This window comes from Cervus elaphus, chromosome 27 (genome assembly GCF_910594005.1).
Source record: "Cervus elaphus chromosome 27, mCerEla1.1, whole genome shotgun sequence".
NCBI lineage: Eukaryota > Metazoa > Chordata > Mammalia > Artiodactyla > Cervidae > Cervus > Cervus elaphus.
The window spans coordinates 52,820,052-52,840,624 of NC_057841.1; the positions used below are offsets into that span (position 1 = coordinate 52,820,052).

The window sequence follows — 20,573 nt, forward strand, 5'->3', positions numbered from 1 at the left end:
AATTCAACAGTTGGGCGTTTCTGGCTCCTTCTGCCAACTTACTGGCCTTCCTGCATCTGGAGCCCTGAATGACCACCACCGCCTCCCCCCAACTCCTCCCTTTCTCAGGACCCGGGAGAGAGGGATTTCTAACACCTGCAGCCCAAGGCCTGACCCCTCCCACCGTCATCTGTGAAATAATCTGCCTTTTAAGTTCCACCTGATCCTGGATGGAAACGAGCGAGACCACGAGGGTTCTCTCTTCCTTTTCTTAGCCGATTGAGTCCATCTTTGTTACCTTCAATAATGCTGGTGGTTTACACGCCAGAGCCTTCGGAGAAGGGGAGTAGTCCAACGAAGTGCCTTTCATTCTTCTGGGTATGCTCTCCCCGCAAGCTGAACAAGGGGGGATTTTAACCTTCCGTGAGGGGATGAGTGAACAGAAATGAGGTTGGGGTGGGGGAGGGAGGCTGGGAGCAGGAGAGGAACTTCGGAGACTGAACTGTCCACTGGAGGACTTGGTGACCTTGGCACTGTGTCACCGACCTTCTGCCACCCACCTCCCTCCCATCAGGAATAGTAACAGCACCCACCTTGAGAGTATACTTGTGTGCTAAGTCGCTTCGGTCATCTCTGACTCTGTGCAACCCTATGGACAGTAGCCCGCCAGGCTCCTCTGTCCCTGGGGATTGTCCAGGCAAGAACACTGGAGTAGGTTGCCATTTCCTCCTCCAGGGGATCTTCCCGACCCAGGGATAGAACCGCATCTCTCATGTCTCCTGCATTGGCAGGCAAGAGCGCTGCCAACTAGCGCCACCTGGGAAGCCCCCACCTTAGGAAACTGATAATCAAATGAAAGGATGCAGAGCTCAGGTGATACCTAGGATGTGGTCAGCTCCTGGCAAACATGATTATCATCCGCATCACTCAGTAGTGCTTTGAGGGGTGAATATTCTCTTTCTTTTTTGAGAGTGAATTAGAAGGGATTGCACTAAAGCCCTGAATCTGACCTCTAGGTTGGCCCCAAGGGACCAGCTCCCAGCATCAAGGTCACATCAAACAGAAATCTACAGCCACACCTCACATCTGAGGGAGCCCCTAGATTTCAGAGGGCTGGACTTGAACACGGCAACTACCTTTGTCCCACAATTCAAGCATGGCCCACAAACTTCAAAATAATCTCCCCTTGACCGGTGATCAGTGTCTGAAATTCCACCACGGGCATATCAATCATTCCTTTGGCTTAGATTTTTATCCAATTCAGTCACCACATTGAAAGTGAGCATCTACCCTGGAAGGAAAACAGCCTTCAGGGCCTCCTCTTCTGTGGAGTTGTGATCTGCAGATGAAGAGGTCCAGGATCACAAAGGCTTACCAGCTAAGCCAAGCAGAGGGGAGGGACCTGCAAGAATTTCCCCAGAGAGAAAATGAAAAAAATAAATACCTTCCAGGGTTGTCAGGAGGTCAGCTGAGTTAATGATGCCAAACTCGTTCCCTCCTCCTCCTAAACTGTTGTCAGTGGTTTACACCTGGGGTTAACGAGGGCCCGAGAAGAGGGCTTGCTAGGTGAGAGGGTGAAGGTGAGAAATAGCGTTTCTATTTGGGGACAGGACGGGGAGACAGAAAGGGAAGCCTTGGGCTCGGAGATCAACTTCTCTGATGGTCTTCCCCGCAGCGGCCACTCCTTTGATTCACTCTGGTCTCTGCTCACTTGTCCCTCATCACAGAGGCCTTCCTAGACCACCCACCCAGTCCCTCACTGTATCTCCTCACCCTGCTCGATTTTTTTCTTCCTCACACTCCCTCAGCTGTCTTTCCTACCAAATGCATGTCTACAAGGACTTTGGTTTGCTCTCTGCCAGGATGGAATCTCAGCACTGCCAGTTCGGACCTAATTTGGCCTTGGTCAGGCTAGTCCCTTCCCTGTGCTGTCTTCATAGGGTCATTTTGATGATTAAATGCACTGATAATAAAGCGGCACTTGGCACAGTGCCCAGCACATCCTAAGTTCTCAATAAATGGCAGATGTTGTTGTTATTGGTTATCTTCCAGTAAAATTTTCCTTCCTGCGGGTCAGCTGTCTGGAGAAGACTGCTGTGGCCACTCAAGGAATTCATCTCATCTTGAGTGGAGCCAGAAATAGAAGCCTGCGCTAATTGGGGAACTGTGAAAATACTGCTTACCTTTCCAAAGCCAATGAGCCAGGGATCCCTAGGATACTGGTTCTCAAATATGGCTGCACATTGGGGTCACCTGGAGAGTTTTAAAAATGACTGATGCCTGGGTGCTCTGCCAGAGACTCTGATGTCATCGGCATGGTTGGTGGCCTAAGCGTCGGGACTTGTCTTCAGTTGCCCAAGTGCTTCTAATGTGTATCAGGTTTGAGAGCCGCTGCTCCAGACTGCTGCCAGATTTCCCCCTTGAAAGTCGGCGAGAGACAAGTGTCTAATTATGGCCTGCTGGTTAATGCATCTTCCTAAAAGGGGCCATTCACTCACAGTCCAGCCCATTAAAAATTAATCACTTTGGCCCCGCAGGGTCCCCTCACTTAGAGATTGCTAGTGACTGCGGTGCAGATTTCTAGGACTCTAGCCCCCCACAGAGGAAAGCCTAGAGGCCAGCAGCACAAGCAAATGGGGAAACTGAGGCTGAAGCGACTGCACCAAGCCTTCTTTCCACCCAGCCCAGCCCTGGTCCTGGCGAGGACGGCGGTATTAGAACTGGCGATCCAAACAAACGAAACATCTTGTCATGTCTTGCACTGTAACAGAACTCAGAGCTGATGATCAGGATCCCAGAGGGATAATATGCAAAGCTTTTATCTGTGATAGGAGCTCTAGTTGAGTGAGAAGACAACCACATTTTGAGAAAGTGCTTTTTAAAAAGAAGCTCAGCTCCGTTGCTCCCACTTTCCTGCTGTTTAAAGTAGGGAGAAGTACATTACGCTGAGTGAAAGAAGCCAGTCACAGACAGACAGATACTGTATGATCCCGCTTATATGAATAGTCACATTCAATAGCGCCAGAAAGAGAGCTGGTCGACGGGGGCCTTTGGGGGCTGGAGTATGGAGAGCTGTTGTTTAACAGGCACTGACTCAGTTTTGCACATGGTGGTGATGCTGGGACAACAATGTGAATGTACTTACTACTACTGAATTTTGTGCTTAAAAACAGTTAAAACGGTGAATTTTATGTGTATTTTACCACAATTAAAAATAAGTCATTTTTAAAAGCAATTCTGATTTTTTTTTTTTTAGTGTAAAAGGAAGGGACCACATGAGGGCTGCAGGCCTATAGGACCTTAACTGGGCTTTTGGTTATTTCCATGGAAACTGGGGGAGAGATGAATTTCACTGGAGAGGATCCAGAGCAGGGAGTGGGGAGGGGGCAGCCCTGAGAAAGGAGGGCATCAGATCAGCACTTAAGGGGCATCCACCTTAGAGGTTAATGATGGCTCGGACGGTAAAGAATCTGCCCGCAGTGCAGGAGACACGGGTTCAATCTCTGGGTTGGAAAGATCCCCGGCAGAAAGTAATGGCTTACCCACTCCAATATTCTTGCCTGAAGAATTCCATGGACAGAGGAGCCTGGCAGGCTCCATGCGTCCATGGGGTCACAAAGAGTTGGACACGACTGAGCGACTAACACTTTCACTTGAGAAGTTAATGAAAATTCAGGGCAGCTGATTTAACCACACTGTTCACCATGTGTATTTTAGCTGCATAAACAGAATGTATATGCATGCTCAGCTGCTCAGTGGTGTCCAACTCTTTGCAGCCCACCAGGCTTCTCTGTCCATGGAATTTTCCAGGCAAGAACGCTGGAGTGGGCTGCCACTTCCTTTTCCAGGGGATCTTCCAGATCCAGAGATGGAACCCACGTGTCCTGCATTACAGGCAGATTCTTTACCACTGGGCCACCAGGGAAGCTGTAAACAGAACGTACCCGGTGACTTACCAATGATTGTGTTGTACACTGTGCGTTCCTTCCCTCAGCTTGAGAGAGTCCCTGCTGCATATTTTCATGGAAATGAGTTTAACAGAATGAGTTTGGAGTCGGCAAGAAGAAAGGCGATTCCTCTGTGGTGTTCTTTCTGTTTTAAAAGGCTTCTAACATGCCTGATATGGATATTGGCACAAATAAGAATTATACCTTCGGAGGAAGGAGGCTGTTGAGAGGGAGGCCGTGTATTTCTGCTTAAACTGGGCCTCTGAGAAGGTGGTGTTTTTCTAAATGATCTTTTGATGAGTGCTTGTAACACAAAGAATTAACCCCTATTACAGGTCAGTCTGCTGCTCAGTTAGAGAAATCTGCCTGGCCTGTGAGCAAGGCATCAATCCCTTGGGCAGGGCAGGATATTAAAGATCATCCAGGGTTTTGCTGGTCCAAATGCGGTCCCCCAACCTGCAGCATCAGCACCACCTTGTTGGCCTGATGAAATGGAATCTGCACGTGTTTAGCCCAGGTCCCCAAGAATTCAAGTGTGAGCCAGTGTCTGAGGATCTGCGGCCTGGAGGGTGCTGCTGGCTCATCTCCCATCAGCTTGTCCACCCCTGTCTGCCTAGGAGCCCAGCCCCACCCTGGGACAGCCTGGTGGATTCGAGGGCTCTCTTTCTTAGAAAGGCAGTTCAGCCATCTATTCAGATCACAGGGACTACATCGTCCCAAACTGGCGTTGCATCCCAGCTGTGCTGCTTGCAGCCTGGGTGACCATGGATGGGTTGCTTACCCGCTCTGTGCCTCCGATTCCTCCCTGTCAAATGACTGTCATGAGAGTCCCTAACTCATGGGGTTGTCGCAGGGATTAAAAGAGTTAATCTCTAGGAAGCATGAGAGCAGTTCAAGTATCTCAGTAAGCGTGAGCTATTATTATACTGCCTGGATTTCTGCCTCATGCCATGGCTCACGTCTGTCCCTAGAGCCTCAGAGAACAAGCTTAACTCCCCATCCGTATGACAGCCCTGTGTATGTCCGGAGGCAGCTCTCATGCCCTCTGCAATGTTCCCCAGGCTCTAAGCACCCTGTCTTTCCCATTCCTTGGGTGACGTGCCTTTGATTTCCACAGCACATCCGCCAGGAGCTCTTCTGAGAACTTGCGCCTCCACAAAATCTCAGCATCCGTGCCACAGCCCTGTTGACCCCCTCAAGCTCAAAAGTTCTTACTTCTCCGTAGCCTGACTCCTCTTTCCCTTGACCCAGGTTTCTTCGAGATCACACAGGATCCATGTGTGCATTCCTACCCCCTTCCAGGGAAGCCTGGTGCACCGGGGCCTTCCTGAACCTGTTAACCCCTGGCTACCCAGAGAGCACCCGAGTGCAAGCCTCTCCAGGCTTCCTACAGCCGCCACCAGGGCTCCACAAACGCCCTCCCTCTAGTGGAGTCTGCAGGAGCCCTACTAGAGGCACAGGCCTCCCCGGGACCTTCCACAGAAATCCCCATCCTACCCACCTCCCCTCCCTCCCCAGCACCCCTCCCCCCACTTTGTCTGCCCTGACCCGGAAACAGCCGCACCCATCTGTCCCCATCCCTCCTTCCCCAAGGCTCCTTTTGTGCCAGAGCCTGGCAGAAGCCACCGAAAGAGAGTGAGTTAGTCGCTCAGTCATGTCCAACTCTTTGCCACCCCATGGACTGTAGCCCGCCAGGCTCCTCTCTCCATGGGACTTCCTAGGCAGAAATACTGGAGTGGGTAGCCATTCCCTTCTCCAGGGCATCTTCCTGATCCAGGGATCAAACCCACATCTCCTTCACTGCAGGCAGATTCTTCACCTCCGTCCTATGGCTCCTGAAACACATCAGGGGCAGCCTTGCCTCTGCAAACATCTTTTACGTTCAGGGCAGGTGCTTCAGAAGGAAGCCCCCTGCATCCACTTCAGTCCCAGATTCTGCAAATAGACAGGTGTTAATTACAGGGAATTCCATAACAGCCTGCTCATCAGAGTAAACTCCCCTCAGTACCCTCCCCAGTGAGCACTCTGCTTTAGCCTTCCTCTGACACTTGTACCCTCTGGCTGGAGAATAACATTGGACCATTCTTTATTTATAACCCACCTGCCCAGATGTGCGCACCTACAGTTGGGCTTGTCTCTCATTTTGAGACTCAGACTTAAACTCCTCACAAACTACTCTCCAACCACTGAAACCACAGGGATGAGTCCAGATGCATTAGGCTAAGCAAAGGAATTTCAACTCAAAAGGCCACACACTGTGATTCCATTTATATGCATTTTGTACAAGGCAAAACTAAAGGGATGGAAAAGAGTGGTTTCTAAGGAACTGGGGCTGGGGGGTGACCCAAAGCGGGCAGGAGAGAATTGTGTGAGATAATAGAATTGTTATACATCTTGATTGTGAAGGTGGTTACAATCAAAACTCATGGAACTATACACTAAAAAGTGAATTTTACTGTTTATAAATTATACATCAATAAACCTGGCTTTAAAAAAAATTACACTTGCCAATCCTTTCTGGAACAAGGCAAAGCGTAAGGCAAAAGCCATCAACTTTTGTAAACTTCTCACCCACTGCTGAAAGTGGGAATTGGACCTCCTTGTAAAATCAGGTCTGTTAAAGAAAGGGATCAGTGGTTCCTGCAGAAGGTGCCCCATTTTGAAAGGACTCAGACCATGCGAGACTTTCCTTACTCATTCATCCGTCCATCCACTCGACAGTGTTCATTGGACATTTCCTAGGAGGCAGACCTGGGACAGAATCGAGCAAGGCAGAAACGGCTGTGAAACAAGATACAGCCTCTGCCCATAACGGGGAATCGTCCAGTGGTCCGGGGGGTTGGCTGGGTGAGGCAGGTGGGACGGCAACTGCAGAGAAGTAAAGTGCTCAGTCGTGTCCCACTCTTTGCCACCCCAGGGGCTGCAGCCCACCAGGTTCCTCTGTCCGTGGGATTTTCCAGGCAAGAATACTGGAGTGGGTTGCCACTTCCTTCTCCAAGAGATCTTCCCTACCCAAAAAACAAACCCACATCCCCTGAATTACAGGCAGAGTCTTTTACCGCTGAGCCACCAGGGAAGCCCCAGAGAAGTAAAGAAACAGTGACAAAACAGGATGGTGGAGCTCCTGGGAGGGGGCGTTCAACCTCATCCCAGGGAGCTGGGAAGCTTCTGGAGAGGAAGCAGGCCTCAGCGAGTTAGCCAGGAAGGACAGTGGGTGTGAAGACACCCATCCCTGGAAGGTAACATATGCAAAGGCCTAAAGGACAGAGAAAGGGGGCACGTATTCTTAATTTTTTTATTTTTATTTACTTTTTATTTATTTATTTTTTTAAGGGGGCACGTTTTAAAAATTACAAAGAACTCATTTGGGAGCCTCGAGGCTGGGGAATGGGGATGCTCTAGTCTTTTCTTCCTTTCTTCCGCCAGTTTGAGGTCCCACTCTGAAGAACCACGTGTCACAGAGGAGAGAAAACTGCCGTAACTGAGGGCCCTCGGGTTTTAAACACAATAAATCTGCTCAACAAGTGAAGAGAGTTCAGATTAATTGATTAAAAGCTCCTGGGTACTTGAGCTTCCTAACTTTTACCTCTGTTTTAACCTGGGTCTGTGATACTTTCTACTTCAGCAAAAAAGGAAAATTAGATGCCAAATTGGAAATTACAACAGCAAATTACAAAGTGTTCCCTAGACTCCCTGACTGGATACCCCTGGTGCTCACTGTCTGACCTTGACCACCAAATAGGTCTGTTTTTTCACTTTAAACTGTTCCAGGTAATGCAAATAGACATTTTGCAGATTTCACTGTTGCACATGCTTTCTGAATTACAGAGAGAACAATTTCCACATGGCCTGGCTATATTTCCCTAAAGCACCTATGACGTCATTATTTCCCACAGGAAGGGCTTCCCCCCCAGGCCACACACTGAGCAGTGTCTGAAATCAGCTAGAACATCCACCCCATACTCTGTAGAACTCCCAGAACCCTCTGGGCCAACCAAAGCTGTGTCCAAGACTGCCTTTTTAGGGCTGCTCCCCCAAGCCCTTCACCCACACCCATGATGAATCTGGCTTCGTCCATTCCCTGCAGGAGATTGGTGTCTGGCATTGTAGCAGAATTAATCATCAGCGCCAAAGCAACCGGCTTGATTTCCATTTTCCAGCTATTTCTGAGATTCAGCCCGCTGAATAAATGAAATTCCAGTTTCCCATCATTACTCTGTTGATGATGATAATGAACCCGAGTACGGCTCCTGTTTATCCACCTTCTTACTAGATGAGGGTAGAGTGTTACGTGTTGTTACATCAAGATGGGCTGGGAAAGCGTTGCTCCTTAAATAGTGGCATCCTGTCCCATTCCACAGAACAGAACTCCAGGGCCTCATAAGATTCCCCCTCCAAAGTCTTTGACCCCTCAAACCTGCTTGAACCCCTCCATACAGATGATCAACAGGAAAGGATGGAGAGTGAAAGGGGTCTTTTCTCCCTGAGAAGGGACAGGAAGAGAGGTGTAGGAGGGAGTGAAAGTTGCTCAGTCATGTCCGACTCTGCGACCCCATGGACTATACAGTCCATGGACTTCTCCAGGCCAGAATACTGGAGTGGGTGGCCTCTCCCTTCTCCAGGGGGTCTTCCCAACCCAGGGATGGAACCCAGGTCTCCCGCATCGCAGGCAGATTCTTTACCAGCTGAGCCAGCAGGGAAGCCCTCTGGGAGGGAGGGTGTCTACAAATGACTGACCATTGGAAGCCGGGGTTTTGTCTTCCAGGGTTACCTGTCAGAAGGGCTGGTAACGAAGTGGTACCGCTCACCGCGCCTACTCCTCTCCCCTAACAACTACACCAAAGCCATCGACATGTGGGCCGCCGGCTGCATCCTGGCTGAGATGCTCACGGGCAGGATGCTCTTTGCTGGTAAGCTGCTACCTGGCCACCCTCCTGCCCCTCTGCTGCAGCTCAATAAAGGAGGGGGGTGGGGGTGGGGAACATACTAATCACAAAACCTGCTATCCTCCTCTTTGAGGTTGCCTCTGACTTTGACGGCACTACTTGGAGGCAACTTGTTATCAACTATTTCAGGCAAAATACTACAAAGGCTAAAAAAAAAAAAAAAAAAAAACTTCTTGAGCACTAAACTTCCAAAATCAAGAAATCATGTCTCTTCAAACACCTTGAGATTGACCCATGAAAACACCCATCCTACTTTTTCAGCTCCTTTCTCCCCTCTCCCTGCCACTGTGAGAGGTCGATCCGGAGTGCTCATTTAGAGAGGGGACCACACCAGGCTCCCAGAGTCCCTGAAACTGACCCTACCTGAGTCCACTGCAGGGAGAAGCCAAGTGACTCCTTCGGAGCAGACACTGACGCTTTGGCACTTTCTGGGTCAGCATTCACACGTGCCTAGTGCCACACACGGCATCGTCGGGGGAACACGGGAGAGCCCTGCCCTTGGCCTCCAGCTTCTGGAAGACTGGGACCCCACAGAAATCGGTGGTTGGTGGGGATGGGGGGAGGATGCTCTGTGCAGCTGGATGAGTCAGGAAGGAAGACCAGGCTTGGTTGGATTTAACCCAGTAGAGGTGAATGGCAAGGCTACTCGTGCAAAAAGGGAAAACAAAAGGAATGGAATGGCCCAGAGGCCAGAGAGGGCAGCAAAGATTCAGACCTGACCCATCCCAGCAGCATCAAAGCTCTGAAACAGTGTCAGCGATGGCCTGGGTGTGAAAGAGGACTTGAGTTTCCGAGAAGCAGAAAGCCTGAAGCTTCTTATGGATGAAGATGCTATTCATTCCCAGCATCTAGCATGATCCTTGGCAGGGAGAGGACACCCCATAAATATTTGTTGAATGAACGAATGAGTAAGTGAATGAGTGCTTGAATGAGCCATTCCGTTCTGTCCCACAGACCTGGCGCACCCCGTCTTCCTCCCCCTGCCAGGAGGAGCGCTCATAACATGTCCCAAACTTAATTTGCTATTCCTGATTTTTTTTCCCCCTCCTAATGGGAATCCAAAAGGTAAGACTCATTTCTAGGCTTAAAATCGCTTCCTCCCCCAGCCTGGTAAAGGGCATGCACAGAGGTGCATAGGAAGGAACGCTTGGAAAGCCCCGGGTCGGGCTGCTCCCATCATTTTAGCGCGGGCTGACTGAGGCTGTATGAGGCTGTACCATTCCGGAGGTACAGAATGCTAAGAGAAAGGATGGGGCCCCAGAGACTACCCCTTCTTCTTTCTGCATCTGACCAAGCCCCAGAGATGGCAAGCAACCTGCCCACCGTCACCCAGCAGTTAGCAGCAGAATGAACCCAGGTCCCCGGGCTCCCACTGTCCTAGGCTCCTAGGCGCTGGGGTTTCCACACCCACCAGCCGCGTGGGCGGCAGGCGTAACCATCTGGCGCTTGCCTCCCCAGGGGCTCATGAGCTGGAGCAAATGCAGCTCATCCTGGAGACCGTCCCCGTGATCCGGGAGGAGGACAAGGACGAGCTGCTCAAGGTGATGCCTTCCTTCGTCAGCAGCACCTGGGAGGTGAAGCGGCCGCTGCGCAAGCTGCTCCCGGAAGTGAACAGCGAAGGTACCGCCGCCTGACTGTCCGGCCGCGTCCGGAGGCTGCGCCCTGCGCCGTGGCTTCACCCTGGGGCCCGAGAGCAGGCAGTCTCCTCCAAGAGGACCAGAGTCCCTAGACACAGAAGCGGGGGATCCCTGGTAGCGGGCCTTTGTCCTCGCTGCTTCTAGACCGAGTTCAGCCATCAGGCCACCCTCAAGGCAGTCCACTGCTGGTCCTCCATACTCAACCCTGATTTTGCTTCCTTTTCCTTCCTTCTCACTTGCCTCCCTCCCTCTCCCCAACCTCCCTTTACTTTTTTCCCTCTGGAAGGCATGGTACGGTTTCACCAGCTTCAAAGCCTGACCCAGGCTCAGCTCCCAGTTCCACCAGTGACTAGCTGTTTAGCTTTGGGCAAGTTTCTTAACTTCTCTGAATCTGTTTCCCTAACTGTAAAATGGGTATAATAACACATGACACATAGGGTCATTGTGACAAGTAAAACAGAATTTGTACAGTCCTTGGCATAGGATATTTTCTCCATTATCTGAGATGTTAGAATATCACAGTCTCATATCTGCTAGAGTCTTCCTTGTTGTTATTCAGTCGCTAAGTTGTGTCTGACTCTTTGCAACCCCCTGGACTGCAGTATCAGGCTTCTCTGTCCTCCACTGGCCCCCAGAGTTTACTCAGATTCATGTCCAGTGAGTCAGTGATGCTATCTGACCATCTCATCCTCTGCTTGAGGAAATTCCTATATCAGATAGGATACAGGTTTGGCCAATTGTAAGAGAAACCCAGATTCTCAACAACTTAAATGACATTTATTTCTTATTTAAGAAAAAAAAAGAAGTTTATTTCTCTCACATAAGAATCTAAAGTAGACAGTCCAGGGGCACTGAGGTAGACCTGGTCTATAGTCATCCAGGGGTCCAAGGCCCCTTCTGTCTTATATCTCTACCACCTTAGGGGGTTGCCCTTACCCCTTTGAGGAAGGTGGGGGAGGAGGGCAGCCCCTTGCCTCTAATGTCATGAGCCAGGATTTGGACACTTCACTTCCATTCATGTCCTGCTGGCCAGAACTTAAGTCACCTGGGCCCACCTCGCTGCAGTGAGGCTGTGAGATAGAAACTGATCCCAAAGCCACTGTGTGTCCACGTCCATGACTATGAAAGAGGAGAATAGGCATGGGTACAGGCTACCGTCTCTGCCACGCTCCTCCCCATCAAGAAACCAAGAACTTGGACTAACAGTGTCTTTAGCCATGATCCCCTTTCAATCAATAAACTGTCTCAGCTTTCCCATCATTAAGGGAGAGAGGCAATTTGATTCCCCACTAATTAAGTCTAAGCCCATCCACATATTCTTTGATTCTTGGGCCTCTGTAGAAATCCTGCCATGTGACAGGAGGTTCAGAATTCTTAGGAATTCTGGATCAGGGACGAGTCATCCATGCCCCTTCCCAAACCACTACACACAGCAACCCCTCTGAACATGGTGGGCCCATCTCAGAGAAACCAGAGACATGATAGATGGCCTACCTGCAAAGACGGATACCTGTCAGAGATGAGCAGAGGAAGGAACACACCCTAAGGGGCCAGCGAGAGCTCTAGGTATTTGGGGAGGGGATGAGAGCTACACTATATCAGAAACACCAAAAAAACCCAAAAATGTGTGGGAGGTTGAACTTGCAGGAGAACGAGCTGGGGAGTGAGGGTGGCGGTTATGAGTTAAGGGGAAGCTGGTGCTGTAGCCGATAAACGGGAAATCTCTGTGGCCTGCCCACTAGCAATGTAGTCACAGATCGACTCAAGTCCAGACGAGGGGGCCCCTGCCTGGGACACAGGCCATCTGCCATCTTCAATCAGAGCTTCCAAGGCTCCCCCAGGCACCAACTTCCAGCTGAAACCTGGGGGGGGTGGTGGGGGGAAGAGAGCAGACCTGCAGGAGGTTTTGAAGAAGATGGCCTTGATCTGTCAAACCTCCAGGGGCAACATGTGGGAGAAGAGCTCTCGACCCAGGAGCCCCGGGCTGGCAGGCTCTGTCCGCCCGCCCTCCTCCACGGTGACTGCTCTCACTCGGGCTTTCTACTGCTGGGTCCTACAGGAGGAGGGTCCTCCACCAGCTCCCCCCACAGCTGCACTCAACCCACGACACCTGATGGTGGGGGTGGAGATGCCCCACTTCCCCCCTCCAGGTGGGACCACCTCTGAGGCGCGTCCCACGCTGTCACCCGGAGGACCCGGTGGAACAGAGCCCCAGGTGCCTTCAGCAGGAACTGCTTACTGGCACGTCCTCGGCGGGCTTCTCCCCCACCCCCCACCTTCCTGGGGGGGTGCTTCCTGGGGTCACTGCCACATAAAGTGCCTCCACCCCATTCCTTGTCTCTGCAGAAATCCAGCCAAAGGCAAAGTTCTAGCCCTGACCTCCCATAACCAACGGTGACCTTATCTTACAAGTCATTTCTATCCCTCTGTATGTATTGTACATATGTGGGCACTCAGTCATGTCTGACTCTTTGCGACCCCATGGACTGTAGCCCGCCAGGCTCCTCTTGCCCATGGAATTTTCCAGGCAAGAATACTGGAGTGGGTTGCCATTTCGTGCTCCAGGGGATTTTCCTGACCCAGAGATCGAGCCCACATCTTTTGCGTCTCTTGCATTGGGGCAGGCAGATTCTTTACCACAAGTGCCACCTGGGAGAAGACCGTAACCCCTCTGAAAGTGAAAGTAAAAGTCACTCAGTCATGCCCGACTCTTTGTGATGCCATAGACTATATGGTCCATGGAATTCTCCAGGCCAGAATACTGGAGTGGGTAGCCTATCCCTTCTCCAGGGGATCTTCCCAACCCAGGGATCAAACCGGGGTCTCCTGCACTGCAGGTGGATTCTTCACCAGCTGAGCCACCAGGGTAACCCCTCCGTTAGTTCATTTGTGGAGTCAGAAAGCAGCATCTGCTCTGAATTTGTCCCCAGACTGTGGTGAGGGTCCTGAGAAAGGGAACGGGTAAGAAGCCCCTTCACAAACGGAAAAGTACAGACACTCGGGGGCATCCCCTCGCTGAGGGGTCTCATTCTCAGCGTGGCAAGGGCACCAGTGACCATCCCGCCCTGCTCTGCTCCCCACAGCCATCGACTTTCTGGAGAAGATCCTGACCTTTAACCCCATGGATCGCCTGACCGCCGAGATGGGGCTGCAGCACCCCTACATGAGCCCCTACTCTTGCCCCGAGGATGAGCCCACCTCGCAGCACCCCTTCCGCATCGAGGATGAGATTGACGACATCCTGCTGATGGCCGCCAGCCAGAGCCAGCTCTCCAACTGGGACAGGTGCGGCTCCAGGGGCCCACGACCCCATCCTCCCATTTCCATCTGCCTCCGATCCTCCCTGACCTCGCCTTCTGTCTCTCGAGTTCTAAAGTCCATGGGGCGCTTTCCCCAGCTTGGCTTCCCGCCCTTCTCCCCTTGCCTCTAGATACTCGCTGTAGATGAACAGCCGTGTCCCGCGTGTGCAGCCAGGGGCCTGCCTCTGTACCACCCAGCCACCGCCCCCTCCGTCCCCAGCCCAGATGCACCACACACCCGGGGTTCAACACAGAGTCGGGCAAGCATTTAACGTGCACCCACGGCCGGAGCTCACGTCTTGCAGGCTGGGAATTTGCCCCAGAAAAGCAAAGTGCAGCAATGCAAGAAAATAAGATGCAATTCACCATCACACAACACCTTCCTGCTATTCACATCCTTTGCGTCTCCTGAGAAGCCAGTAAAGGAGGCACCATTATCATTATTGCCCACTGATACATGAGGAAGCCACCGCTCAGAGAGGTTAGAGATTGGTATCGTGTTACACGGCTAACAACTTGGCCACGAAGGGCAGTCCCCTGTCTCATGTCAGACACCGCTAACACTCACAGAACTCTTCTCTCCTAAACTGGGCCGGGCCTCAGAATCCTTCTCAACCCAGTGTGCCCAGAGTCACTACCAATGAATCAGAGCTGGGGAGAAGATACATTTTTTTGTTGCTGCTGTTGTTTTTTTTTTTTTTTTTACAAACTCCACATAAGCACACAGTGATCTCTCAGGGCCCTTCCCGTTCTGATGTTCTAGATCAGGCAGCTGGACGTTTAGGCATCACCACCTGCTAATTCTGGGAGGGGAGCGATCGTGGCTGCTCCGTTTAGAAACAGAACTCGAGGGCTTAGCAGCTAGGACTCCGAAGGGGCCGAGGTGGGAGCCCTGCTGCTGTGAGAAGGCGACAGCTGGTTACAGAAGTGACAGATGAGCAGTGTCTCCTTTTCGGTCATTTGACAGATGGTGGTTTCAAATTAAGGAGGCTCCGAGGGAGGGTCAGGGCCACGTTGCTATTTTGGGACAGGCTTGTTGTTGTCGATAGTTGTTATCAAGAGTTGCCAGCAAATAGAGATTAATGAAGACCCTCTCTGCTGCTGCTCCCATGCTAGGCCTGCCCTTGACTGTGGTCCCTGCAGCCCTGCCCCCTCCACTCCACAGCATCTAGGGGCACAGAGCATTGACGTAGCAGGGTTCATCCTATGCTCATCACGGCTATGGCCTGAGGCTGGTGCCAGGAAAACTGTAGCAGGGTTTCTTTGGCCCCTGCCCATCCACTCTGACCACTTCTAAACCTGGGGCTCCTCTGGTCTGACTTTTCCCATCACACCTGCATGACGAAGGCGGATGACAAAGGCAGTGACAAGCCCTGCCCACAGGCCCTGCTGCTCTGGGCAAGCTGTTGACTTCTGAACGCACGTGTCCTCACCTATGGAGCAAGTGACAACACTCCACGGGGTTGCTCTGGAGACTGCAGACAACTTATCGGGTTGGCCGAAAAGTTTGTTAGGGCTTTCCATACCATCTTGTGGAAAAGCCTGAATGAATTTTTTGGTCAACCCAATACATTTGGCCCTTAGCATGTAGCAGCCAAAAGTGGAAGACATCTCATTGGGGTGTTATTAAATGCTATCACAGAGCTGCAGAAGAATGGAATGAATATGAGCTTTTCCTTTTTGAATTATGCCCACCCAGTCCAGCCAGTGTAGAAACTGGCAAGACAGTTCAGTGAGTTACGCAGCTGGAGCACTCACGGTTCACTGAAGCCCTGAATCCTCAGGCGTGCCATCTGCACATACTCACACTCTGTCCAGGGTCCAGGCCTAACCCTTACCAAGATACTGGTCCTGGTTTCGGGGGATTCTGAAACCTCAAACTAATAGAACTTTCTTTCTAACAGAACCATTAGAGTGTCCAGAAGTGATGCTCTTCACAAGTTCTTCCTCCTAGAAATCTCTGCCGTTTCAAGGACCCTCCTGGGAGGAGGCAGCGTTCACCTCGAGGAGTGGCTCCTGCCCTCATGTCATCAATGGGCAGAGCTGGCACCTTCCTGTGCTTCACAAACCACAAGGCCTGGGCCTCAGCTGCCTGCCCGCCCAGCTACACAGCGAACCTGCCTGCCCTTGGTTCTTCCCGTGTGAGCACTCAGCCTCCTGTTCCAAGAGGCTTCCTCTGTGCTCCCTGCCTCCCCGCCCCCTAAATTCCGCATAGAACACCTGACACACGGAGGGCTCAGCCCAAGCTGAGGGCCTGCCCACCTGCTCCCCTGCCCTTTACTGGGTGACTGCTCTCCAAGGCCCCAGGACAGCCGACAGGGAGCAGAATTCCAAGGATCCTTGGCCTCTCTTGAGGGTGCCTGTAATCCTTTGGTACGCCCCGCCTGCTCACATCTCACACAGTGCTGCAGAGCCTCCAACCAGAACCACCAAGACAGGGTTCTTAGCCCTGATTGGAGCTTAGAAACACCTGGAAAGGTCTGATGAACACAAAGCTGCAGGGCCTTTCCCTAGACATCCTGAATCAGCATTGGAGGCGCGGGGCGGGCATGGAACTTTATTTTCAGTTCCCCACCACACATACACACACACACACACACACATACACACACACACACAATTCTAATCTGAGCCAAGGCGGTGAAGCACACACACACACACACAATTCTAATCTGAGCCAAGGCGGTGAAGCACTCATCAGAGCCCTGCTACTCAAAGTGTGGGCCGCGGACCAGTAGCATCAGCATCACCTGGGAACCTGTTAGACATGCAGATTCTCAGACCCTGCCTCATCTACTGGATCAAGATCTGCATTCTAACAAGGTTCCCCAGGTGATTTGTGTGGACATCACAGTGTGAGGAGCACTGCATAGGTGGATCCACTAGAAAATGTGTTCCAAGGAGACAAGGATTTTGTTCCCTGCTGTGTCCGGTAATGCCCAGTACAGCACCTGGCACAGAGGAGGTGCTCAAGAAATATTTGTAGGGTATTGAATGAATGGGCTTCCAAAGAGGCCCTAGTGGTAAAGGGCCTGCCAATGCAGGTTTGATCCCTGGGTCCAGAAGAGCCCCTGGAGGAGGGCATGGCAACCCACTCCAGTATTCTTGCCTGGAGAATCCCATGGACAGAGGAACCTGGCGGGCTACAGTCCATAGGGTCACAAACAGTGGGACATGAGTGAAGTGACTTAGCACGCACACACATTGAATGAATTCCATCGAATTCTCCAGGCCAGAATACTGAGTGGATAGCCTTATCCCTTCTCCAGGGGATCTTCCCAACCCAGGGATCTAACCCAGGTCTCCCGCATTGTGGGCGGATTCTTTACCAGCTGAGCCACAAGGGAAGCCCAAGAATACTGGAGTGGGTAGCCTATCCCTTCTCCAGCGGATCTTCCCAACCCAGGGATCAAACCGGGCTCTCCTGAGTTGCAGGCGGATTTTTTACCAATTGAGCTAGGAGAGAAGCCCCTTGAATGAATACAAGAGGATACAATCAGTCCCTCCACCTGCGCTCTGGGGGGCTCACCGTTACTGTTCCTTTGTCCCTGTCCCTCTCACCTTGGAGGTGGGGGACAGCAAGAACTGGGGGGACTGGGAAGGAATGGAAAGCCTGCCTGTGGGGGCAGACAGGGATGAGGGGGGTTGGCTCCCTCCGCAAAGCCACCCCGGCTGGCGGCTGGTGGGGCGGGGAGGTGGCGGGGCTGTTGCGGGGGGGGGGGGGGTTGTTGTCCAATGGGCGTCCCGTCTTACCCTGCAGGTACCCCGTGAGCCTGTCGTCGGACCTGGAGTGGCGGCCCGACCGATGCCAGGACGCCAGCGAGGGGCAGCGCGACCCGCGCGCGGGGTCGGCGCCGCTGGCCGAGGACGTGCAGGTGGACCCGCGCAAGGACTCGCAGAGCAGCTCGGAGCGCTTCCTGGAGCAGTCGCACTCGTCCATGGAGCGCGCCTTCGAGGCCGACTACGGGCGCTCCTGCGACTACAAGGTGGGCTCGCCGTCGTACCTGGACAAGCTGCTGTGGCGCGACAGCAAACCGCACCACTACTCGGAGCCCAAGCTCATCTTGGACCTGTCGCACTGGAAGCAGGCGGCCGGCGCGCCCGCGGTGGCCGCGGACGCCGGGCCGCGCGACGACGAGCCGGCCAGCCTCTTCCTGGAGATCGCGCAGTGGGTCAAGAGCACGCAGGGCGGCCCCGAGCGCGGCGCCAGCCCGCCCCCCGACGGCCCCGAACGCCGCCTGTCCCCACCCGGCCGCCCGGCCCCCATCGACGGGGGCGCCAGCCCGCAGTTCGACCTGGACGTGTTCATCTCCCGCGCCCTGAAGCTCTGCACCAAGCCCGAGGATCTGCCGGACAATAAACTGGGCGACCTCAACGGCGCGTGCATCTCCGAGCACCCCGGCGACCTCGTGCAGACCCAGGCCTTCTCCAAAGAAAGGTGGTGAGGGCGGAGGGGCGCCCCAGGCCGACCCCCTGGAAACCATCCGGGGAAAGACCGACCCGGCCGGAGGGGACCGCCCCCCGGCACCTCCACCAGCCCTTCCGCCCCCTCTCTGCTGCCCTGGGGTTAGCGGAACAGGAAGGATCCGAGGAGCGAGAGGAATGTCCATTTCTTAAACTGCCTTAATTACTAGCCTTTAACCTCTGGGAGCGTGTTTGAACAGGAGCCTAGTTTGGGGGTTGGGGGTGGGGGGTGGGTTGATCACTTTCCCAGCAAAGAAGAGGCCCTTGTGTTTTTACCATTGGTGGTGTGCAGGGCAGAAAGGTCTTAGCAGTCAGAGGCCCCACCTGGGTGGCTGGGTGGAGAGGAACCTGGCAGAGAGGGTTGGCACCCTCTGGACAACATCCTCAGCTGACAGATGAGAAACACAGGGAGGTCCAGAGAAGCCAGGTGACCTGCTGATAAGATCAGGGCCTAGTCTGTGTCAGGGCAAGCCTTGAATCCCAGTCTCCTGGCTCCCAGGCCAGTGTCTGTCCACTAAACAATGTCTTCCTCTACTGGGGTCACTCTGGCCTTTTTCTGAGAACTTGGTTCAAGACATTTCTTCCCTGTCCATTGCCAGCTTATCCATTCCATGTGCTTTTACTCAAAGCCGTGTCCTGTGAATTCTGAAATTGGACATTGAGCCAGCTTCTTTCCCCTTGTCACCAAGTGTTTTGTTTTTTTTTTTTTCCTGGCTCCTCAAGTACTGAATATTCCCACTTGCCTCACCCCGGTGTGATCTGAACTCTCGGTTTCAGATCAGACCAGTTCGGGATCTGTGGGTAAAACCACCCATCCTCCCAGGCCTGTGCACACAGCTTTTCCAGAACTTCCTATGCACTTTGCTGACACACGCGCAGACACAGTGACACAGCTCTTGTTCCCCAGGGAATGCCGTACACTGGTGAGTCTAAAGACAGCAATTCCAAGAACCCCTGCAGCCTGCCCCGCACCCCTCGTACACACAGCCCCGCTCCAAACCTTGCGAGCTTCTGCTCTAAGCCCAAATTGCCCCTTTGGAGGAAAGCAGTGAAGTGCCTGGAACAGAGTGGATATGCTGGGAGAGCGGCTCTCACACAGGACCCATCGACCTTTGTTAATTCTGCCCTTGACTTTGACCATCCATTTGGCCCCAGCAAACAGCAGGCCCTGAAGAAATGCACTGGAGAGCAAGGGGCCTTGGGGACAAGGAATCCAGAAAGGCAGGAAGGTCTGCAAAGTGGGGTGCCGACATCGAGGGCCCTCAGGGGTCAGGTACCAGCATGAGGACCCCACGGCAAAAGAAAGGACTGGAGACCACCATGTCCTCCCTAGCTTAGGCCAGGATGAATTTGGGGCACGCCACACCAGAGGTGCACTTGTGCACAGAGCCTCAGGGGACAGCGTGTAGCATGGCAGGCCCTCTGCAGAGGCATGGAGCCCGGTCCTCGGCAAACGCTCTTCCGTTTCCACCACTGGCATTCAGCTCCCCCCAGAGATGCCCACAGTAGCCGGTCTGTAAACAGAGGATCCCCCAGTGTTGATCATAGGCTGCGTTCACCCTCACCTCAACAGCACCTTAAATCTAATCAGCTAACTAGGATCTGTACCTTGAAACCTGCAACACATTAGAAACTTATATTTAAAAACAATTAACCATAGTGACCAATTTTTACCTGGGAAATATGTAAATATGAAGTGTTGGGGTTTCTTTGTTGTTTTTCTTTTTTTTTTTTAAGAAAAGGAAACGTACACCGCTCTCATGTGCCATTTGTCCTCAGAGGGCGGCTTTACTTTTTTGGTAAAGGAACAAGCTGCTGATCTTGACAAGGAGTTCATATATAATTGTTATTACAGAGGAATTGCTATTACTCATGTTTTAAAAATATCTATTAAACATTATTAAACTTGATCGGGATGGGCCAAATAAAGTTTTATTGGAACATAGATTCATTTGTTCGTTTGCTCATTCTCATTCATTTACACGTTATCTGCTGTCTTTAACAGCAGTTGAGTCATTGGAATGTGGCTGGATTCTCCCTGGACCTATGAAGGCAAGGTGTTTTGAGGGGTTGCAAGTTGAAGGGGAGGTGAGGAGAGAATCTACAGAGATTGGTAAAAAAGGGAAGACATTCTGCAATCACTGGGGTCAGGCCCAGTGTCCATCTTGTATATTTCAAACCATCTCTTGGAGTCAAATCTAAATCTTCTGACCAAGGTTGGTTCTTGGTCCCACAGCTTCTTCCTAGCTTGGAGCTCTATCAGTGAGGAAAGTCAGAGGAAGCACTGGCTTAGTTTCCTTC

The 20,573-nt window shown here is 52.3% G+C and overlaps 1 protein-coding gene across 4 annotated transcripts in view; it reads left to right on the plus strand.

The window, feature by feature from the left end:
* The window catches only part of MAPK4 (mitogen-activated protein kinase 4), a 165,791-nt gene extending 145,574 nt beyond the window's left edge, over positions 1 to 20,217 (plus strand). For all 4 annotated transcript variants that reach the window (XM_043889508.1, XM_043889505.1, XM_043889506.1 and 1 more), the window contains 4 exons: positions 8,692 to 8,836; positions 10,331 to 10,492; positions 13,593 to 13,794; positions 17,569 to 20,217. In XM_043889508.1, coding sequence (XP_043745443.1) covers positions 8,692 to 8,836; positions 10,331 to 10,492; positions 13,593 to 13,794; positions 17,569 to 18,253 — 1,194 coding nt within the window. In that variant the 3' untranslated portion in view covers positions 18,254 to 20,217. The remainder of the gene's footprint in view (positions 1 to 8,691; positions 8,837 to 10,330; positions 10,493 to 13,592; positions 13,795 to 17,568) is intronic.
* The last annotated feature ends 356 nt before the right edge of the window (positions 20,218 to 20,573 follow it).